This window comes from Glandiceps talaboti, chromosome 17 (genome assembly GCF_964340395.1).
Source record: "Glandiceps talaboti chromosome 17, keGlaTala1.1, whole genome shotgun sequence".
In the NCBI taxonomy this organism is placed as follows: Eukaryota; Metazoa; Hemichordata; class Enteropneusta; family Spengelidae; genus Glandiceps; species Glandiceps talaboti.
Window position 1 is genome coordinate 1,603,251 of NC_135565.1, and position 18,281 is coordinate 1,621,531.

The 18,281-nt window shown below is 36.0% G+C and overlaps 1 protein-coding gene across 3 annotated transcripts in view; it reads right to left on the reverse strand.

Moving 5' to 3' along the window:
* LOC144447983 (zinc finger CCCH domain-containing protein 11A-like) overlaps positions 1–18,281 on the reverse strand; it is a 71,441-nt gene that overhangs the window by 49,394 nt on the left and 3,766 nt on the right. For all 3 annotated transcript variants that reach the window (XM_078138118.1, XM_078138120.1, XM_078138119.1), the window contains 3 exons: positions 14,977–15,196; positions 11,248–11,367; positions 7,832–7,982 (listed from right to left, as the gene is read on the reverse strand). In XM_078138118.1, coding sequence (XP_077994244.1) covers positions 7,832–7,982; positions 11,248–11,367; positions 14,977–15,030 — 325 coding nt within the window. In that variant the 5' untranslated portion in view covers positions 15,031–15,196. The remainder of the gene's footprint in view (positions 1–7,831; positions 7,983–11,247; positions 11,368–14,976; positions 15,197–18,281) is intronic.

Sequence of the window (18,281 nt, forward strand, 5' to 3'; positions counted from 1 at the left end):
ACTACACTAAAGACAACCTGTATGATTCACTTCACCATTTAGTTGATTTGAATCTAAATACTACACTAAAGACAACCTGTATGATTCACTTCACCATTTAGTTCATTTGAATCTAAATACTACACTAAAGACAACATGTATGATTCACTTCACCATTTAGTTGATTTGAATCTAAATACTACACTAAAGACAACCTGTATGATTCACTTCACCATTTAGTTCATTTGAATCTAAATACTACACTAAAGACAACATGTATGATTCACTTCACCATTTAGTTGATTTGAATCTAAATACTACACTAAAGACAACCTGTATGATTCACTTCACCATTTAGTTCATTTGAATCTAAATACTACACTAAAGACAACCTGTATGATTCACTTCACCATTTAGTTCATTTGAATCTAAATACTACACTAAAGACAACCTGTATGATTCACTTCACCATTTAGTTCATTTGAATCCAAATACTACACTAAAGACAACATGTATGATTCACTTCACCATTTAGTTCATTTGAATCCAAATACTACACTAAAGACAACCTGTATGTTTCACTTCACCATTTAGTTCATTTGAATCCAAATACTACACTAAAGACAACCTGTATGATTCACTTCACCATTTAGTTCATTTGAATCTAAATACTACACTAAAGACAACCTGTATGATTCACTTCACCATTTAGTTGATTTGAATCTAAATACTACACTAAAGACAACCTGTATGATTCACTTCACCATTTAGTTCATTTGAATCTAAATACTGCACTAAAGACAACCTGTATGATTCACTTCACCATTTAGTTCATTTGAATCTAAATACTACACTAAAGACAACCTGTATGATTCACTTCACCATTTAGTTGATTTGAATCTAAATACTACACTAAAGACAACCTGTATGATTCACTTCACCATTTAGTTGATTTGAATCTAAATACTACACTAAAGACAACCTGTATGATTCACTTCACCATTTAGTTGATTTGAATCTAAATACTACACTAAAGACAACCTGTATGATTCACTTCACCATTTAGTTGATTTGAATCTAAATACTACACTAAAGACAACCTGTATGATTCACTTCACCATTTAGTTCATTTGAATCTAAATACTACACTAAAGACAACCTGTATGATTCACTTCACCATTTAGTTGATTTGAATCTAAATACTACACTAAAGACAACCTGTATGATTCACTTCACCATTTAGTTCATTTGAATCTAAATACTACACTAAAGACAACCTGTATGATTCACTTCACCATTTAGTTCATTTGAATCTAAATACTACACTAAAGACAACCTGTATGATTCACTTCACCATTTAGTTCATTTGAATCTAAATACTACATTAAAGACAACCTGTATGATTCACTTCACCATTTAGTTCATTTGAATCTAAATACTACACTAAAGACAACCTGTATGATTCACTTCACCATTTAGTTCATTTGAATCTAAATACTACACTAAAGACAACCTGTATGATTCACTTCACCATTTAGTTGATTTGAATCTAAATACTACACTGAAGACAACCTGTATGATTCACTTCACCATTTAGTTCATTTGAATCTAAATACTACACTAAAGACAACCTGTATGATTCACTTCACCATTTACTAGTTCATTTGAATCCAAATACTACACTAAAGACAACCTGTATGATTCACTTCACCATTTAGTTGATTTGAATCCAAAGCACGAGCTGCACTTTTTTCCTAGCAATCATTGATAAGGCTGCACAAATTAAATTCTGTGTTTGACATCACCCTGAGAGGGAGGGTGGTTTACAAAACAAACAAGCCATTGAGAATGACATAGTCCCCGCTATGATTGGGTTTTAAGGAATTAGCACTACTCTGATCACGCAACAACACTTGTGAACCTAAATCAAACAGACTTAGATATGTTGTGTCTGCTTGTCGGACATGGAACATGCCTACAATAATAAAGGATTGGTCGGGTATGGGGGATCATATCAATATGAAAATGGATATGCAAATGTATGTCATAGAACACTGTCCTAATACCAACTTTGAATGAGATCTGTTCAAGCATGTCTGAGTTATGGCTTTGGACATGGAAAATTCACAAACAAATTGGCTGCCAGGCAGCCATATTGGATCGTATCACAATGAAAATGGATATGCACATGTATGTCATAGAACACTGTCCTAATACCAACTTTGAATGAGATCTGTTCAAGCATGTCTGAGTTATGGCTTTGGACATGGAAAATTTGCAAACAAAATGGCTGCCAGGCAGCCATATTGGATCGTATCACAATGAAAATGGATATGCACATGTATGTCATAGAACACTGTCCTAATACCAACTTTGAATGAGATCTGTTCAAGCATGTCTAAGTTATGGCTTTGGACATGGAAAATTCACAAACAAAATGGCTGCCAGGCGGCCATATTGGATCGTATCATGACAACAATGAATATGCACATATATGCCATAGAACACTGTCCTAATACCAACTCTGAATGAGATCTGTGTGAGCATGTCTGAGTTATGGCTTTAGACAGGGAAAATTCGCAAACAAAATGGCTGCTAGGCGGCCATATTGGATCGTATCATAAAACAAATTGACGTGCATATGTATGCCATAGCATGTTGCCCCTGTACCAAGTTTGTAAAAAATCGGTACAGGCATCTCCAAGAAACGGCTGCGGACGGACGGACGGACGGACGCACGGACGGACGCACGGACGGACAGACGGAACCCAATCCATAAGTCCCCGTTCCGGACTTCGTCCGCGGGGACTAACTAATTATATATTACAAAATATGCAAAATTTGAGTGATTAACAATGTCTTACCTGCACTCTTGTAGTCATTAAATGCTATTAAAACTAACAATATGACATAATTGCACTAATTTAAGACTGAATCTCTGTATTTGGTATATTGGGCAATCAAGTTGGGTCACAGAATCAACCAGTGTTCAATCCCCCTTTCTCAGGGTGAAACCTAACAACGTACTCAGTCAGAGTCACTAAATGTTGACTACACACACTGCACTACATGTACATGTACATGTACAGTTCCTGACAGTCACAGTCACTAAATGTTGAACACACACACTGCACCACATGTACAGTTCCTGACAGTCACAGTCACTAAATGTTGAACACACACACTGCACTACATGTACAGTTCCTGACAGTCAGTCACTAAATATTGACTGCACACACTGCACTACATGTACAGTTCCTGACAGTCACAGTCACTAAATGTTGAACGCACACACTGCACTACATGTACAGTTCCTGACAGTCAGAGTCACTAAATGTTGACTGCACACACTGCACTACATGTATAGTTCCTGACAGTCACAGTCACTAAATGTTGACTGCACACACTGCACCACATGTACAGTTCCTGAGTCACAGTCACTAAATGTTGACTGCACACACTGCACTACATGTACAGTTCCTGACAGTCACAGTCACTAAATGTTGACTGCACACACTGCACTACATGTACAGTTCCTGACAGTCACAGTCACTAAATGTTGAACGCACACACTGGACTACATGTACAGTTCCTGACAGTCACAGTCACTAAATGTTGACTGCACACACTGCACTACATGTATATAGTTCCTGACAGTCACAGTCACTAAATGTTGAACACACACACTGCACTACATGTACAGTTCCTGACAGTCACAGTCACTAAATGTTGACTGCACACACTGCACTACATGTACAGTTCCTGACAGTCACAGTCACTAAATGTTGACTGCACACACTGCACTACATGTACAGTTCCTGACAGTCAGAGTCACTAAATGTTGACTGCACACACTGCAGTGTTCTCCCTGAACAAGGTAACAGGGGCGCCGCGCCCTCTTGTAAATTCTTGGCGCCCCCTTGTAAGTTTTGACGGAAAAAAATGAATTGAATATTTTTTCAACAAACGGGGCAAAACGATTTACTTCTCTCGCGGTTTCGCTACGATCTCATGGTCGCCATTTTGGAAAGTCAAATATCTCGGTAAAGAGGCTACTCTCACTGATGTCAAACTTCGTGCGAATCACATTCACGCATACTTTCATCAAACTTGTCATTCATTCTATAGCTTTCAAACAGTCAACATGTCTTTCCTCCGTCATTTAGCTCAATGAAGATCAGGAGGTACACAGTATATTTTACACGTCGGCCCTTTTCAGGGCGAACTTGAACTCAGATCGTGGGATTGTTTGCAAGTAAACACACACTGTCTCGAGTTTACGGTACAAAAACAAAATGAAATGCGAAACTTTGAAAGGCTTGTGTTGTTCACTGACACTACTTAGATGATACTAAATAATATGTCACTAAAATGAACAAAATGGTACATTCTAGTTCCTTAACTATTTATTGAATTGTAATCGAAACGAAAATGGGCTAATATTTTCGTACCCATCGAACCACCATCGAACTTACGGAGATATCGGGTGAGATGCGATGGCCTCAACACAGATAAACACGTGGTGTCAATGTGGGCGATTCCATTGTTCATGGATAGGTGGGCCGTGACAAATGTCTCGGAACGGTCTGTTTTTACGTGTACACTAAATGTACTACAAAATCTATGATTTTCAGTGTCGCTGTGTCTACGTCAGTATTGAAGTTGAACGCTAAGTTCCCCTCTGTCCCTTCCCTTTAGTTTAATAGTTCGGACGTTGCATGTGTCGTCATAGTACAATCTTTGACCTTTCAAAATCTTAGTGAGTCGTCATAGCAGAAAGTTTTGTCGGATACCTGTCCCACTTGAAAACTATGTATTGCGATTCGTTTTATTTCATTTTCTTTTGATTGACTTCATTACCACCCATAGTGACACGAAGCGGTTTCGCCTTCTTTCAAAAAAGACCTGTGCTAACTGAAACTGCCATGCCGTATTGTTGACTATTTTTGTTTTCGTAAAAAAAACTGAACATGCTGAAGAGAACTATATCATGGCTAGGCATGTCTTACAGTGTGAGTTTTTTTTGACGTGGGAGCGTGACGTATTGAGTGTCCATTTGAACATGTGCAGCTGTGTTTGGCATGTACTATTAATTTTCCAGTTAGACACAACAATGGCAACAAAAATTGCAACATTAGTGTTGCGTCTTTTTTACATTGACTGTAACAGGGCCAGGGTACAAGTTCGTTAGTGGTCTATAATAATATTATGTATCGAAATAAAAACAATCGACTCTCACTCAGTATAGTACGATCGTCAGTCGAGGGGTATGGCAAATGTAACAAAATTCGTTGCGTATAGGATACGGATCGTTCGATCAAATATGCATAAAATTAATTTCCATTGCGTACGGTATAATACGCATGGTTTTACGTCACCGCAAATACTGGTCCGTCATTCTGAACAGTTCTCAAGTCCGGGAATTAAATGATAAATTTAATGAGAAGTCAACTAGAAAACAGTACATGTAGACTAATTGAATCACTATGGGAATATCAATAGATGGATTAAATCTGACACTGTTTACTTTGAACAAGCAGTCACCAATGGGGAAATTACAAAGACAGGAGAATTCTCACAGAAGTGAGACAAGTTACTCAGCTGTTATGCATAAAGGCAAAGTTATCTTCACCCTTATGTGTTTGACGTTTGTTTGTTTTGGTAGTGGTATGGTGATGATGCAATGAAGCTCTTGAAAATGGATTTCGTTTTGTAGTAAACACTACAACTGTCCTGAAACATCTTGAAATTTGCTGCAATTTTTTACAGAAAGTTGAAGATTTTGTTTTGTTACACTCTTTCAGCATTTGTGTTAAAAAAGCTATTTGAGTAACTATTTAGGACAAACTATTAAAAAACTATTTTTTTGACACAGGTAAATTTGGCTAAATTCTGTCACTATTTCAACATTAAGATATCAAAACTCACTTTGACACTTCAGTTGTGTTGAAATTCACATGATTAAAGTGGGTTAAAATGGCTAAATAAAGTGCCACCAAAAGCCACCATTTCAAGATGCAAATTGCAAAAGCTCCTAGGCAGGAGGGGGGACACCACCCTCCTGACCACCCCCCAGCGTGCGCACAGCGCACGCAGTGCTTCGCTCCGCTCAGCAACAATTCCCCCCTCTTGTGACAAAATCCTGGGGAGAACACTGCACTGCACTACATGTACAGTTCCTACAGTGTTACAACTAACCAGGTAAATGTGGAAAATGAAATTATACACAAAGAACAATTTTATGCAGAATGCAAAGAATATTTTTATTAGCCTATCAGGCCAGCCTTGTCTTTGTGAACTACAGCAGGCGTCAAAATTAATTTTTTAACCCACCTGTTCATTGGGCAGGCAACTTTGAAAATTATATGCCCAACCAAATTTCTACCTGCTCAATTTGTTTTGAACAGTTGGCTATTATAGCATGTACCTGTGGCTCAGTGGTCATTCACTTCATATCAGTTTGCCATTTTAAAGTAAGTGGTCTTACCTACCAAACCTATAACAACCAATGTAGTCATGTTCAAAAATTATAGATATATAGATTTGTTAATTTCATCTTTGAACAAATTAATATCAGCTTGTTTTTTATCGCTATTGTTCATGTTTTTAAAACAATTTTTCAACCATATTCCCAAACATTATATGTCTCTGGAGGTGCAGTAAATGATTATTATCATAAAAATTATTACAGTCATTACATAACTTTGCCATGAACTATTGTATGATTTTATCAGGAATCCTTACATTCATACTAACAAAGTGGCATTGATATCCTTAGTAATTTTTTCAAGTTATCCTATTTGAATTTTAGTATTAACTTATGTAAACACTTGGGCGATTGTCACGAGTGTGCAGCACTGTGCTAGAGGAATTATCATTTTTAAATGTCATTGAGTGAAAATCACTATTTCTATGAAAGATTTGTCTTCACTGTGAACTTGTTATTATAATCCAGACACTCACAGTACTCCTTTGGGATTTACTGTAGAAAGCGATACTTTAAACATTGCTAACATGCCATGGGTGTGTACAAAATTAACACTGTCTTGGTTGACCTTGCAGTAGAGTATACATAACACGTCTTCTGTAACTTATTAGGGTTGTAGCAAGATCTCACAAAAATCCAAAATGTTGACACCGACAAACTTACATTCAAACATTCCAACATTGAAATTATTGAAATGATCAGCTATCACTGTTCCTTTTGAGTCATTTTGTACACATTCATAACATTCATGTAGCACAATTGAAGCTTGTAACAAACATCGTATATGCTGCCTGAAGCTCTGATAATTTTATTTATTGTACATGCGCAATGAACAAAGAACGTCTTCTAAGGTCATGGGTCATGAAAGATGCATTACCATTATGGAGTCGATCACCCAGTCGATCATGCCCCCCCCCCCCCCCAAAAAAAAACAAACAAACAAACAAACAACAATTGCTTGTAGAGGAATGCAAACTGACTTTTAACAGTTTTACGCATAATATTGAAAATGATAGAATTATTCTGAGCATTGCAGTAAAATCTACCTTTTGACCCTGTTTGACCTGATTTACATTTTTGTTTGTTTTCTCCCCATCTCTCAAACCTAGGCACGCGCTGACATCAAACACAGAATTTAATTTGCACAGCCTAATGGTATTTACCAATTCCAACTGCATTATGGATTTATGATTGTACATGTATGTTGATTGATATACATATAATTCATAGGTTAAGGTCATCGCATACAAAATGTACTATGACGTACTGGTTGCTAGGTGATACACTGTAGGTTCCCTGAAATTACACTTTTACAAATATATACACAATAGCAAAGAATCTTGCTTATAATATTTCTATTCTTACCTTCAGTGGTGTTGTCACCAGGAGAGTGCATTGTGGGTGGTATTGTACCAGGACCAAAAAATCTAGTATTAGAATGTTTAAAGACACAGTGTGGTTTCTGACATCCTCCAGGCTGGGACTCCCAGTAACATGGTATTATTGCACGGTTTTTCTGTATGAAAGAAAAAACACAACAGATTATGCTAAGTTTAACCTCTGACCTACCTTACTGTGAGCTTGTTGAAGGATAAAGTCAAGTATTTAAGTTGGAGAGGGGTGGGAGGGGGAGGGAGGTTTTGAACCATTTTAGTTGTCATTCAATAACAATGTCATTCAACTTTTAACAAATTAGTTTTATTCTGAGCAAATGTCACCAACTGGAACATTCAAGACAAACTTCCCAAGACACTTTACATGTACATACTACATTCTGTGTGAGTAATTCATAAAATAAATGCACATATTTCCCCTGTTCATTATTTAGCCAAGATTTACAAAAAATTGTCACAGCTGATTTAATCTACCATTTAACGAACTACATATTGTTAGATTACTAGAATTGGTTTCCAAACTAAATATTGTTAGATTTAATAATACTAGAATTGGTTTCCAAACTAAATATTGTTAGATTACTAGAATTGGTTTCCAAACTAAATATTGTTAGATTACTAGAATTGGTTTCCAAACTAAATATTGTTAGATTACTAGAATTGGTTTCCAAACTAAATATTGTCAGATTACTAGAATTGGTTTCCAAACTAAATATTGTTAGATTACTAGAATTGGTTTCCAAACTAAATATTGTTAGATTACTAGAATTGGTTTCCAAACTAAATATTGTCAGATTACTAGAATTGGTTTCCAAACTAAATATTGTCAGATTACTAGAATTGGTTTCTAAACTAAATATTGTTAGATTACTAGAATTGGTTTCCAAATTAAATATTGTTAGATTACTAGAATTGGTTTCTAAACTAAATATTGTTAGATTACTAGAATTGGTTTCCAAACTAAATATTGTTAGATAACTAGAATTGGTTTCCAAACTAAATATTGTTAGATTATTAGAATTGGTTTCCAAACTAAATATTGTCAGATTACTAGAATTGGTTTCCAAACTAAATATTGTCAGATTACTAGAATTGGTTTCCAAACTAAATATTGTCAGATTACTAGAATTGGTTTCCAAACTAAATATTGTTAGATTACTAGAATTGGTTTCGAAACTAAATATTGTTAGATTACTAGAATTGGTTTCCAAACTAAATATTGTCAGATTATTAGAATTGGTTTCCAAACTAAATATTGTCAGATTACTAGAATTGGTTTCCAAACTAAATATTGTCAGATTACTAGAAATAGTTTCCAAACAAGTCATTGAGAATGACATAGACCCCACTATGATTGGGTTTCAAGGAACACGAAAACTGCGCCAACAAAATGGCTGCCAGGCAGCCATATCGGATTGTATCACGACGAAAATGGATATGCACATGTATGTCACAGAACACTGTCCTAATACCAACTGTGAATGAGATCTGTTCAAGCATGTCTGAGTTATGGCTTTGGACATGGAAAATTCGCAAACAAAATGGCTGCCAGGCAGCCATATTGGATCGTATCACGACAACAATGAATATGCACATGTATGTCATAGAACACTGTCTTAATACCAACTTTGAATGAGATCTGTTCAAGCATGTCTGAGTTATGGCTTTGGACATAGAAAATTCGCAAACAAAATGGCTGCTAGGCGGCCATATAGGATCGTATCTTGACAACAATGAATATGCACATGTATGTCATAGAACACTGTCCTAATACCAACTTTGAATGAGATCTGTTCACGCATGTCTGAGTTATGGCTTTGGACATGGAAAATTCGCAAACAAAATGGCTGCCAGGCATCTCAAAGAAACGGCTGTGGACGGATGGACGGACGGACAGATGGAGCCCAATCCATAAGTCGACTAAAAAGGTGATGAACAGAAGACGGATGACGACAGAGAATCAACCCAACCCTTAAGCTCCCCTCAGCTTTCTCAGACAGCGGAGCTAAAAAAATGCAATTTACTAAAGAGCTTAGACCCGAAGTATCACTTTGCAAAAAGTTCAGCAGTCATCAGAGAGTTTAAAACAAAGACATGCTTGAAGGAAGATAGTGACAGTAGGAAGAGGAATTAAGAGCCTCATTCACACCTAATACAATTGGTGTTACTAATACTAGTCTGTTCTTCTCCTTGTCTGAGATCATATACATACATGTATGGAGTAGACACTTCAATTGAGTCTGACTCTCTTTGTGTTATAGCTGTTTAATTAATATTGATTTTTAGCATCCACATAAGTTGATTGACACTGCCACTGACCTATCAGTAACATCTAGCAAAATAAGTCTGTAAGTTAACACAGGAAAATACGGGGGTATGATAATGGAACTATGAGATTTAGATTTCCTGTGGTGATGTTTTTTATTAAAAAGTAGCGTAGACAAAGGAATATCGGTAGGGGGTGTGGGAGATTAACAAACATGTCCGGAGTAATTCCCACAACTTGGATATAGCAACTAGGAATATCGGTAGGGGGGTGTGGGAGATTAACAAACATGTCTACCGGTAGGGGGTGTGGGAGATTAACAAACATGTCTACCGGTAGGGGGTGTGGGAGATTAACAAACATGTCTACCGGTAGGGGGTGTGGGAGATTAACAAACATGTCTACCGGTAGGGGGTGTGGGAGATTAACAAACATGTCTACCGGTAGGGGGTGTGGGAGATTAACAAACATGTCTGGAGTAATTCCCACAACTTAGATATAGCAACTAGGAATATCGGTAGGGGGTGTGGGAGATTAACAAACATGTCTGGCGTAATTCCCACAACTTAGATCTAGCAACTATGAATATCGGTAGGGGGTGTGGGAGATTAACAAACATGTCTGGAGTAATTCCCACAACTTAGATATAGCAACTAGGAATATCGGTAGGGGGTGTGGGAGATTAACAAACATGTCTGGAGTAATTCCCACAACTTAGATATAGCAACTAGGAATATCGGTAGGGGGTGTGGGAGATTAACAAACATGTCTGGAGTAATTCCCACAACTTAGATCTAGCAACTAGGAATATATATGTAGATGTATAGCAGTTAGTAACAGTCATAAACAGGAACAATTGTCACTACACATACAAAACTCAGGAGAGAACTTTAAACAGGTGTGTGAATCTGTGAGAATCGAAATAATTAATAAACACATTTTTTTTTCTCCACAGACAAGTTAGATCATGAGGAACAAGCTCAATACAGACCACCTCATTACAAAATTACAAAATTACAAAAAACAGTTTGCAAAGGAGTACACATATGAGTACATCAAATGTTGATACCTGACAGTAGTAGGAATGTATCCATAGTCTACTCTAAGCTGGAAATACTTACATTTGGTTCCATGTGTCTGAATTTGCAAACATCTCGATAACAGCTCCCTGCCTTCCACAGAGTACACATGATCTCATTACCAAGGGCTTCTTCACAATGACGAAATGGACACATATCACCCTGAGAACATGAATGATTGTAATATATGTATCCAAAACAAAGAAACTGAAAGATGTGTCATTGTTTCTACTTATGTAACCATTCCAGTCACAACATTGTAAACATGTATTATATGTGTGTGGTTGATACTGTATACATGTACATGTATTATATGTGTGTGGTTGACACTGTATACATGTATTATATGTGAGTGACACTGTATACATGTATTATATGTGTGGTTGACACTGTATACATGTATAATATGTGAGTGACACTGTATACATGTATTATATGTGTGGCTGACACTGTATACATGTATTATATGTGTGGCTGACACTGTATACATGTATTATATGTGTGGCTGACACTGTATACATGTATTATATGTGTGACACTGTATACATGTATTATATGTGTGGTTGACACTGTATACATGTATTATATGTGTGACACTGTATACATGTATTATATGTGTGGCTGACACTGTATACATGTATTATATGTGTGGCTGACACTGTATACATGTATTATATGTGAGTGACACTGTATACATGTATTATATGTGTGGTTGACACTGTATACATGTATTATATGTGTGGCTGACACTATACATGTATTATATGTGTGGCTGACACTGTATACATGTATTATATGTGTGGCTGACACTGTATGCATGTATTATATGTGTGGTTGACACAGTATACATGTATTATATGTGTGGCTGACACTGTATGCATGTATTATATGTGTGGCTGACACTGTATACATGAATTATATGTGTTACACTGTATACATGTATTATATGTGTGGCTGACACTGTATACATGTATTATATGTGTGGCTGACACTGTATGCATGTATTATATGTGTGGCTGACACTGTATACATGAATTATATGTGTTACACTGTATACATGTATTATATGTGTGGCTGACACTGTATGCATGTATTATATGTGTGGTTGACACAGTATACATGTATTATATGTGTGGCTGACACTGTATGCATGTATTATATGTGTGGCTGACACTGTATACATGAATTATATGTGTTACACTGTATACATGTATTATATGTGTGGCTGACACTGTATACATGTATTATATGTGTGACTGACACTGTATACATGTATTATATGTGTGGCTGACACTGTATACATGTATTATATGTGTTACACTGTATACATGTATTATATGTGTGGCTGACACTGTATACATGTATTATATGTGAGTGACACTGTATACATGTATTATATGTGTGGCTGACACTGTATACATGTATTATATGTGTGACATGGTATACATGTATTATGTGTGTGGCTGACACTATACATGTATTATATGTGTGACACTGTATACATGTATTATATGTGTGGCTGACACTGTATACATGTATTATATGTGTGGCTGACACTGTATACATGTATTATATGTGTGGCTGACACTGTATACATGTATTATATGTGTGGCTGACACTGTATACATGTATTATATGTGTGGCTGACACTGTATACATGTATTATATGTGTGGCTGACACTGTATACATGTATTATATGTGTGGCTGACACTGTATACATGTATTATATGTGTGGCTGACACTGTATACATGTATTATATGTGTGGCTGACACTGTATACATGTATTATATGTGTGGCTGACACTATACATGTATTATATGTGTGGCTGACACTGTATACATGTATTATATGTGTGGCTGACACTGTATACATGTATCATATGTGTGGCTGACGCTGTATACATGTATTATATGTGTGGCTGACACTGTATACATGTATCATATGTGTGGCTGACGCTGTATACATGTATTATATGTGTGACTGACACTGTATACATGTATTATATGTGTGACACTGTATACATGACTGTATTATATGTGTGGCTGACACTGTATACATGTATTATATGTGTGACACTGTATACATGTATTATATGTGTGGCTGACACTGTATACATGTATTATATGTGTGTGGCTGACACTGTATACATGTATTATATGTGTTACGCTGTATACATGTACACTACTGTATTATATGTGTGGCTGACACTGTATACATGTATTATATGTGTGGCTGACACTGTATACATGTATTATATGTGAGTGACACTGTATACATGTATTATATGTGTGGCTGACACTGTATACATGTATTATATGTGTGACACTGTATACATGTATTATATGTGTGGTTGACACTGTATACATGTATTATATGTGTGACACTGTATACATGTATTATATGTGTGGCTGACACTATAAATGTATTATATGTGTGGCTGACACTGTATACATGTATTATATGTGTGGCTGACACTGTATACATGTATTATATGTGAGTGACACTGTATACATGTATTATATGTGTGGCTGACACTGTATACATGTATTATATGTGTGGCTGACACTGTATACATGTATTATATGTGTTACACTGTATACATGTATTATATGTGTGGCTGACACTGTATACATGTATTATATGTGTGACACTGTATACATGTATTATATGTGTGGCTGACACTGTATACATGTATTATATGTGGCTGACACTGTATACATGTATTATATGTGTGACTGACACTGTATACATGTATTATATGTGTGACACTGTATACATGACTGTATTATATGTGTGGCTGACACTGTATACATGTATTATATGTGTGACACTGTATACATGTATTATATGTGTGGCTGACACTGTATACATGTATTATATGTGTGTGGCTGACACTGTATACATGTATTATATGTGTTACGCTGTATACATGTACACTACTGTATTATATGTGTGGCTGACACTGTATACATGTATTATATGTGTGGCTGACACTGTATACATGTATTATATGTGAGTGACACTGTATACATGTATTATATGTGTGGCTGACACTGTATACATGTATTATATGTGTGGCTGACACTGTATACATGTATTATATGTGAGTGACACTGTATACATGTATTATATGTGTGGCTGACACTGTATACATGTATTATATGTGTGACACTGTATACATGTATTATATGTGTGGTTGACACTGTATACATGTATTATATGTGTGACACTGTATACATGTATTATATGTGTGGCTGACACTATAAATGTATTATATGTGTGGCTGACACTGTATACATGTATTATATGTGTGGCTGACACTGTATACATGTATTATATGTGAGTGACACTGTATACATGTATTATATGTGTGGCTGACACTGTATACATGTATTATATGTGTGGCTGACACTGTATACATGTATTATATGTGTTACACTGTATACATGTATTATATGTGTGGCTGACACTGTATACATGTATTATATGTGTGGCTGACACTATACATGTATTATATGTGTGGCTGACACTGTATACATGTATTATATGTGGCTGACACTGTATACATATATCATATGTGTGGCTGACACTGTATACATGTATTATATGTGAGTGACACTGTATACATGTATTATATGTGTGGCTGACACTGTACATTTTGTATGCATGCATTTGGTTGGACCTTCCCTTTAAATTAACATACATGTACATGCAGATTATGCAATAGATACACACGTTTCTTAAGTGAATACAATTACACTGTACTTACCTTGGCACATGTGGAATAGTAAAAGAAGTAGCAATCATCTCCTTGTTTAGCCATAGTTTTTGACTGTTACAGTCCTATGTCTTCACCAAGTAGTACTTGTCTTGTCTTGATAAGGTGGCCAGTGCGTATGTTGTCTTGATAAAGTGGTAATTCAACCACTTTCACTTTCTCCTCTCCTCTTCTCTAATCCTTTTGTTGTTGCAGTATTTCAAACAAGTATCTACACAAAATAAAAGTCAAACTCAGTTTCATGCATTGGTATAGAGATAGGTCTTCACTTCCAGGGACTTGACTACATTCTGTGCCATGGCACAGAGATAGGTCTTCACTTTCACTGAAAGTTTCAGGGTCCCGACTACATTCTATGCTATGGCATAAATGTAAATAAACCATACATGTAGACCTGACTACATTCTGTGTTTATGGCATAGAGATACACCATAGACCTGACTACATTCTGTGTTATGGCATAGAGATACACCATAGACCTGACTACATTCTGTGTTATGGCATAGAGATACACCATAGACCTGACTACATTCTGTGTTATGGCATAGAGATACACCATAGACCTGACTACATTCTGTGTTATGGCATAGAGATACACCATAGACCTGACTACATTCTGTGTTATGGCATAGAGATACACTATAGACCTGACTACATTCTGTGTTTATGGCATAGAGATACACCATAGACCTGACTACATTCTGTGTTATGGCATAGAGATACACCATAGACCTGACTACATTCTGTGTTATGGCATAGAGATACACTATAGACCTGACTACATTCTGTGTTTATGGCATAGAGATACACCATAGACCTGACTACATTCTGTGTTATGGCATAGAGATACACCATAGACCTGACTACATTCTGTGTTATGGCATAGAGATACACCATAGACCTGACTACATTCTGTGTTATGGCATAGAGATACACCATAGACCTGACTAAATTCTGTGTTATGGCATAGAGATACATCATAGAACTGACTACATTTGTACATTTGTACATGTAGGTCTCCACTTTCAGGGACATGACTACATTCTGACAGTTCTTGCTTTATCACAGCCATAGAGATTTATGTGGCAAAATTAAGGAATTTCATTTTTGAAGGATCTTCCACTGTAATTGTAAAGATCTTTGTTGCAAGAATTTTAAAGAAATGGAAAATGGCACACGTGGCATATTCCATGTTTTCTGGAAGTAAAAAACTCTGAAACACTGACCTACAAAAACTGTATGAGTTAAGAATCCAAATACACTGTACACTGTAAGGAGTGCCACGATTTTGATTAATGTTGAAGAAAGGAGCATTATCAAATTTCATTTTGCTTATTCCTAGACATTACTGCAAATAAAGTGATGACATTAAGAATGAATCTAAGTTACATAATCAGGGCTTGAATTTCACTTTTTTATTTGCTAGTACCAAGGTACATGTATGTAGCCCAAGGATGGTGACCAATAGTCTCATCCATGTATTCCTGAACTGAAAACAGAATTCTTCTATTGGAAATACATGTACATGTCATTGTCACATGTATGTTATTAAAATAATGTCCGTAAATCTTCCATGTGTGTTATTAAAATAATGTCCGTAAATCTTCATAACCATGCACGATCAGTGGTACCCTGAGCAGACTACATGTACCAGCTACAAATTCTGGTAGCCCCATCACATGAATTGGTACAAATGTAGTCTGTGAAGATGGAACTACTGACAGTACCATTAATTGGTACAAATGTAGTCTGTAAACATGGAACTACTGACAGTACCATTAATTGGTACAAATGTAGTCTGTAAACATGGAACTACTGACAGTACCATTAATTGGTACAAATGTAGTCTGTAAACATAGAACTACTGACAGTACCATTAATTGGTACAAATGTAGTCTGTAAACATAGAACTACTGACAGTACTATTAATTGGTACAAATGTAGTCTGTGAAGATGGAACTACTGACAGTACCATTAATTGGTACAAATGTAGTCTGTGAACATGGAACTACTGACAGTACCATTAATTGGTACAAATGTAGTCTGTAAACATGGAACTACTGACAGTACCATTAATTGGTACAAATGTAGTCTGTAAACATGGAACTACTGACAGTACCATTAATTGGTACAAATGTAGTCTGTAAACATGGAACTACTGACAGTACCATTAATTGGTACAAATGTAGTCTGTAAACATAGAACTACTGACGGTACCATTAATTGGTACAAATGTAGTCTGTAAACATAGAACTACTGACGGTACCATTAATTGGTACAAATGTAGTCTGTTAACATGGAACTACTGACAGTACCATTAATTGGTACAAATGTAGTCTGTAAACATAGAACTACTGACAGTACCATTAATTGGTACAAATGTAGTCTGTAAACATAGAACTACTGACAGTACCATTAATTGGTACAAATGTAGTCTGTAAACATAGAACTACTGACGGTACCATTAATTGGTACAAATGTAGTCTGTAAACATAGAACTACTGACAGTACCATTAATTGGTACAAATGTAGTCTGTAAACATAGAACTACTGACAGTACCATTAATTGGTACAAATGTAGTCTGTAAACATAGAACTACTGACAGTACCATTAATTGGTACAAATGTAGTCTGTAAACATAGAACTACTGACAGTACCATTAATTGGTACAAATGTAGTCTGTAAACATGGAACTACTGACAGTACCATTAATTGGTACAAATGTAGTCTGTAAACATGGAACTACTGACAGTACCATTAATTGGTACAAATGTAGTCTGTAAACATGGAACTACTGACAGTACTATTAATTGGTACAAATGTAGTCTGTAAACATAGAACTACTGACAGTACCATTAATTGGTACAAATGTAGTCTGTAAACATGGAACTACTGACAGTACTATTAATTGGTACAAATGTAGTCTGTAAACATAGAACTACTGACAGTACCATTGATTGGTACAAATGTAGTCTGTAAACATGGAACTACTGACAGTACCATTAATTGGTACAAATGTAGTCTGTAAACATGGAACTACTGACAGTACTATTAATTGGTACAAATGTAGTCTGTAAACATGGAACTACTGACAGTACTATTAATTGGTACAAATGTAGTCTGTAAACATAGAACTACTGACAGTACCATTAATTGGTACAAATGTAGTCTGTGAACATAGAACTACTGACAGTACCATTAATTGGTACAAATGTAGTCTGTAAACATAGAACTACTGACAGTACCATTAATTGGTACAAATGTAGTCTGTAAACATAGAATTACTGACAGTACC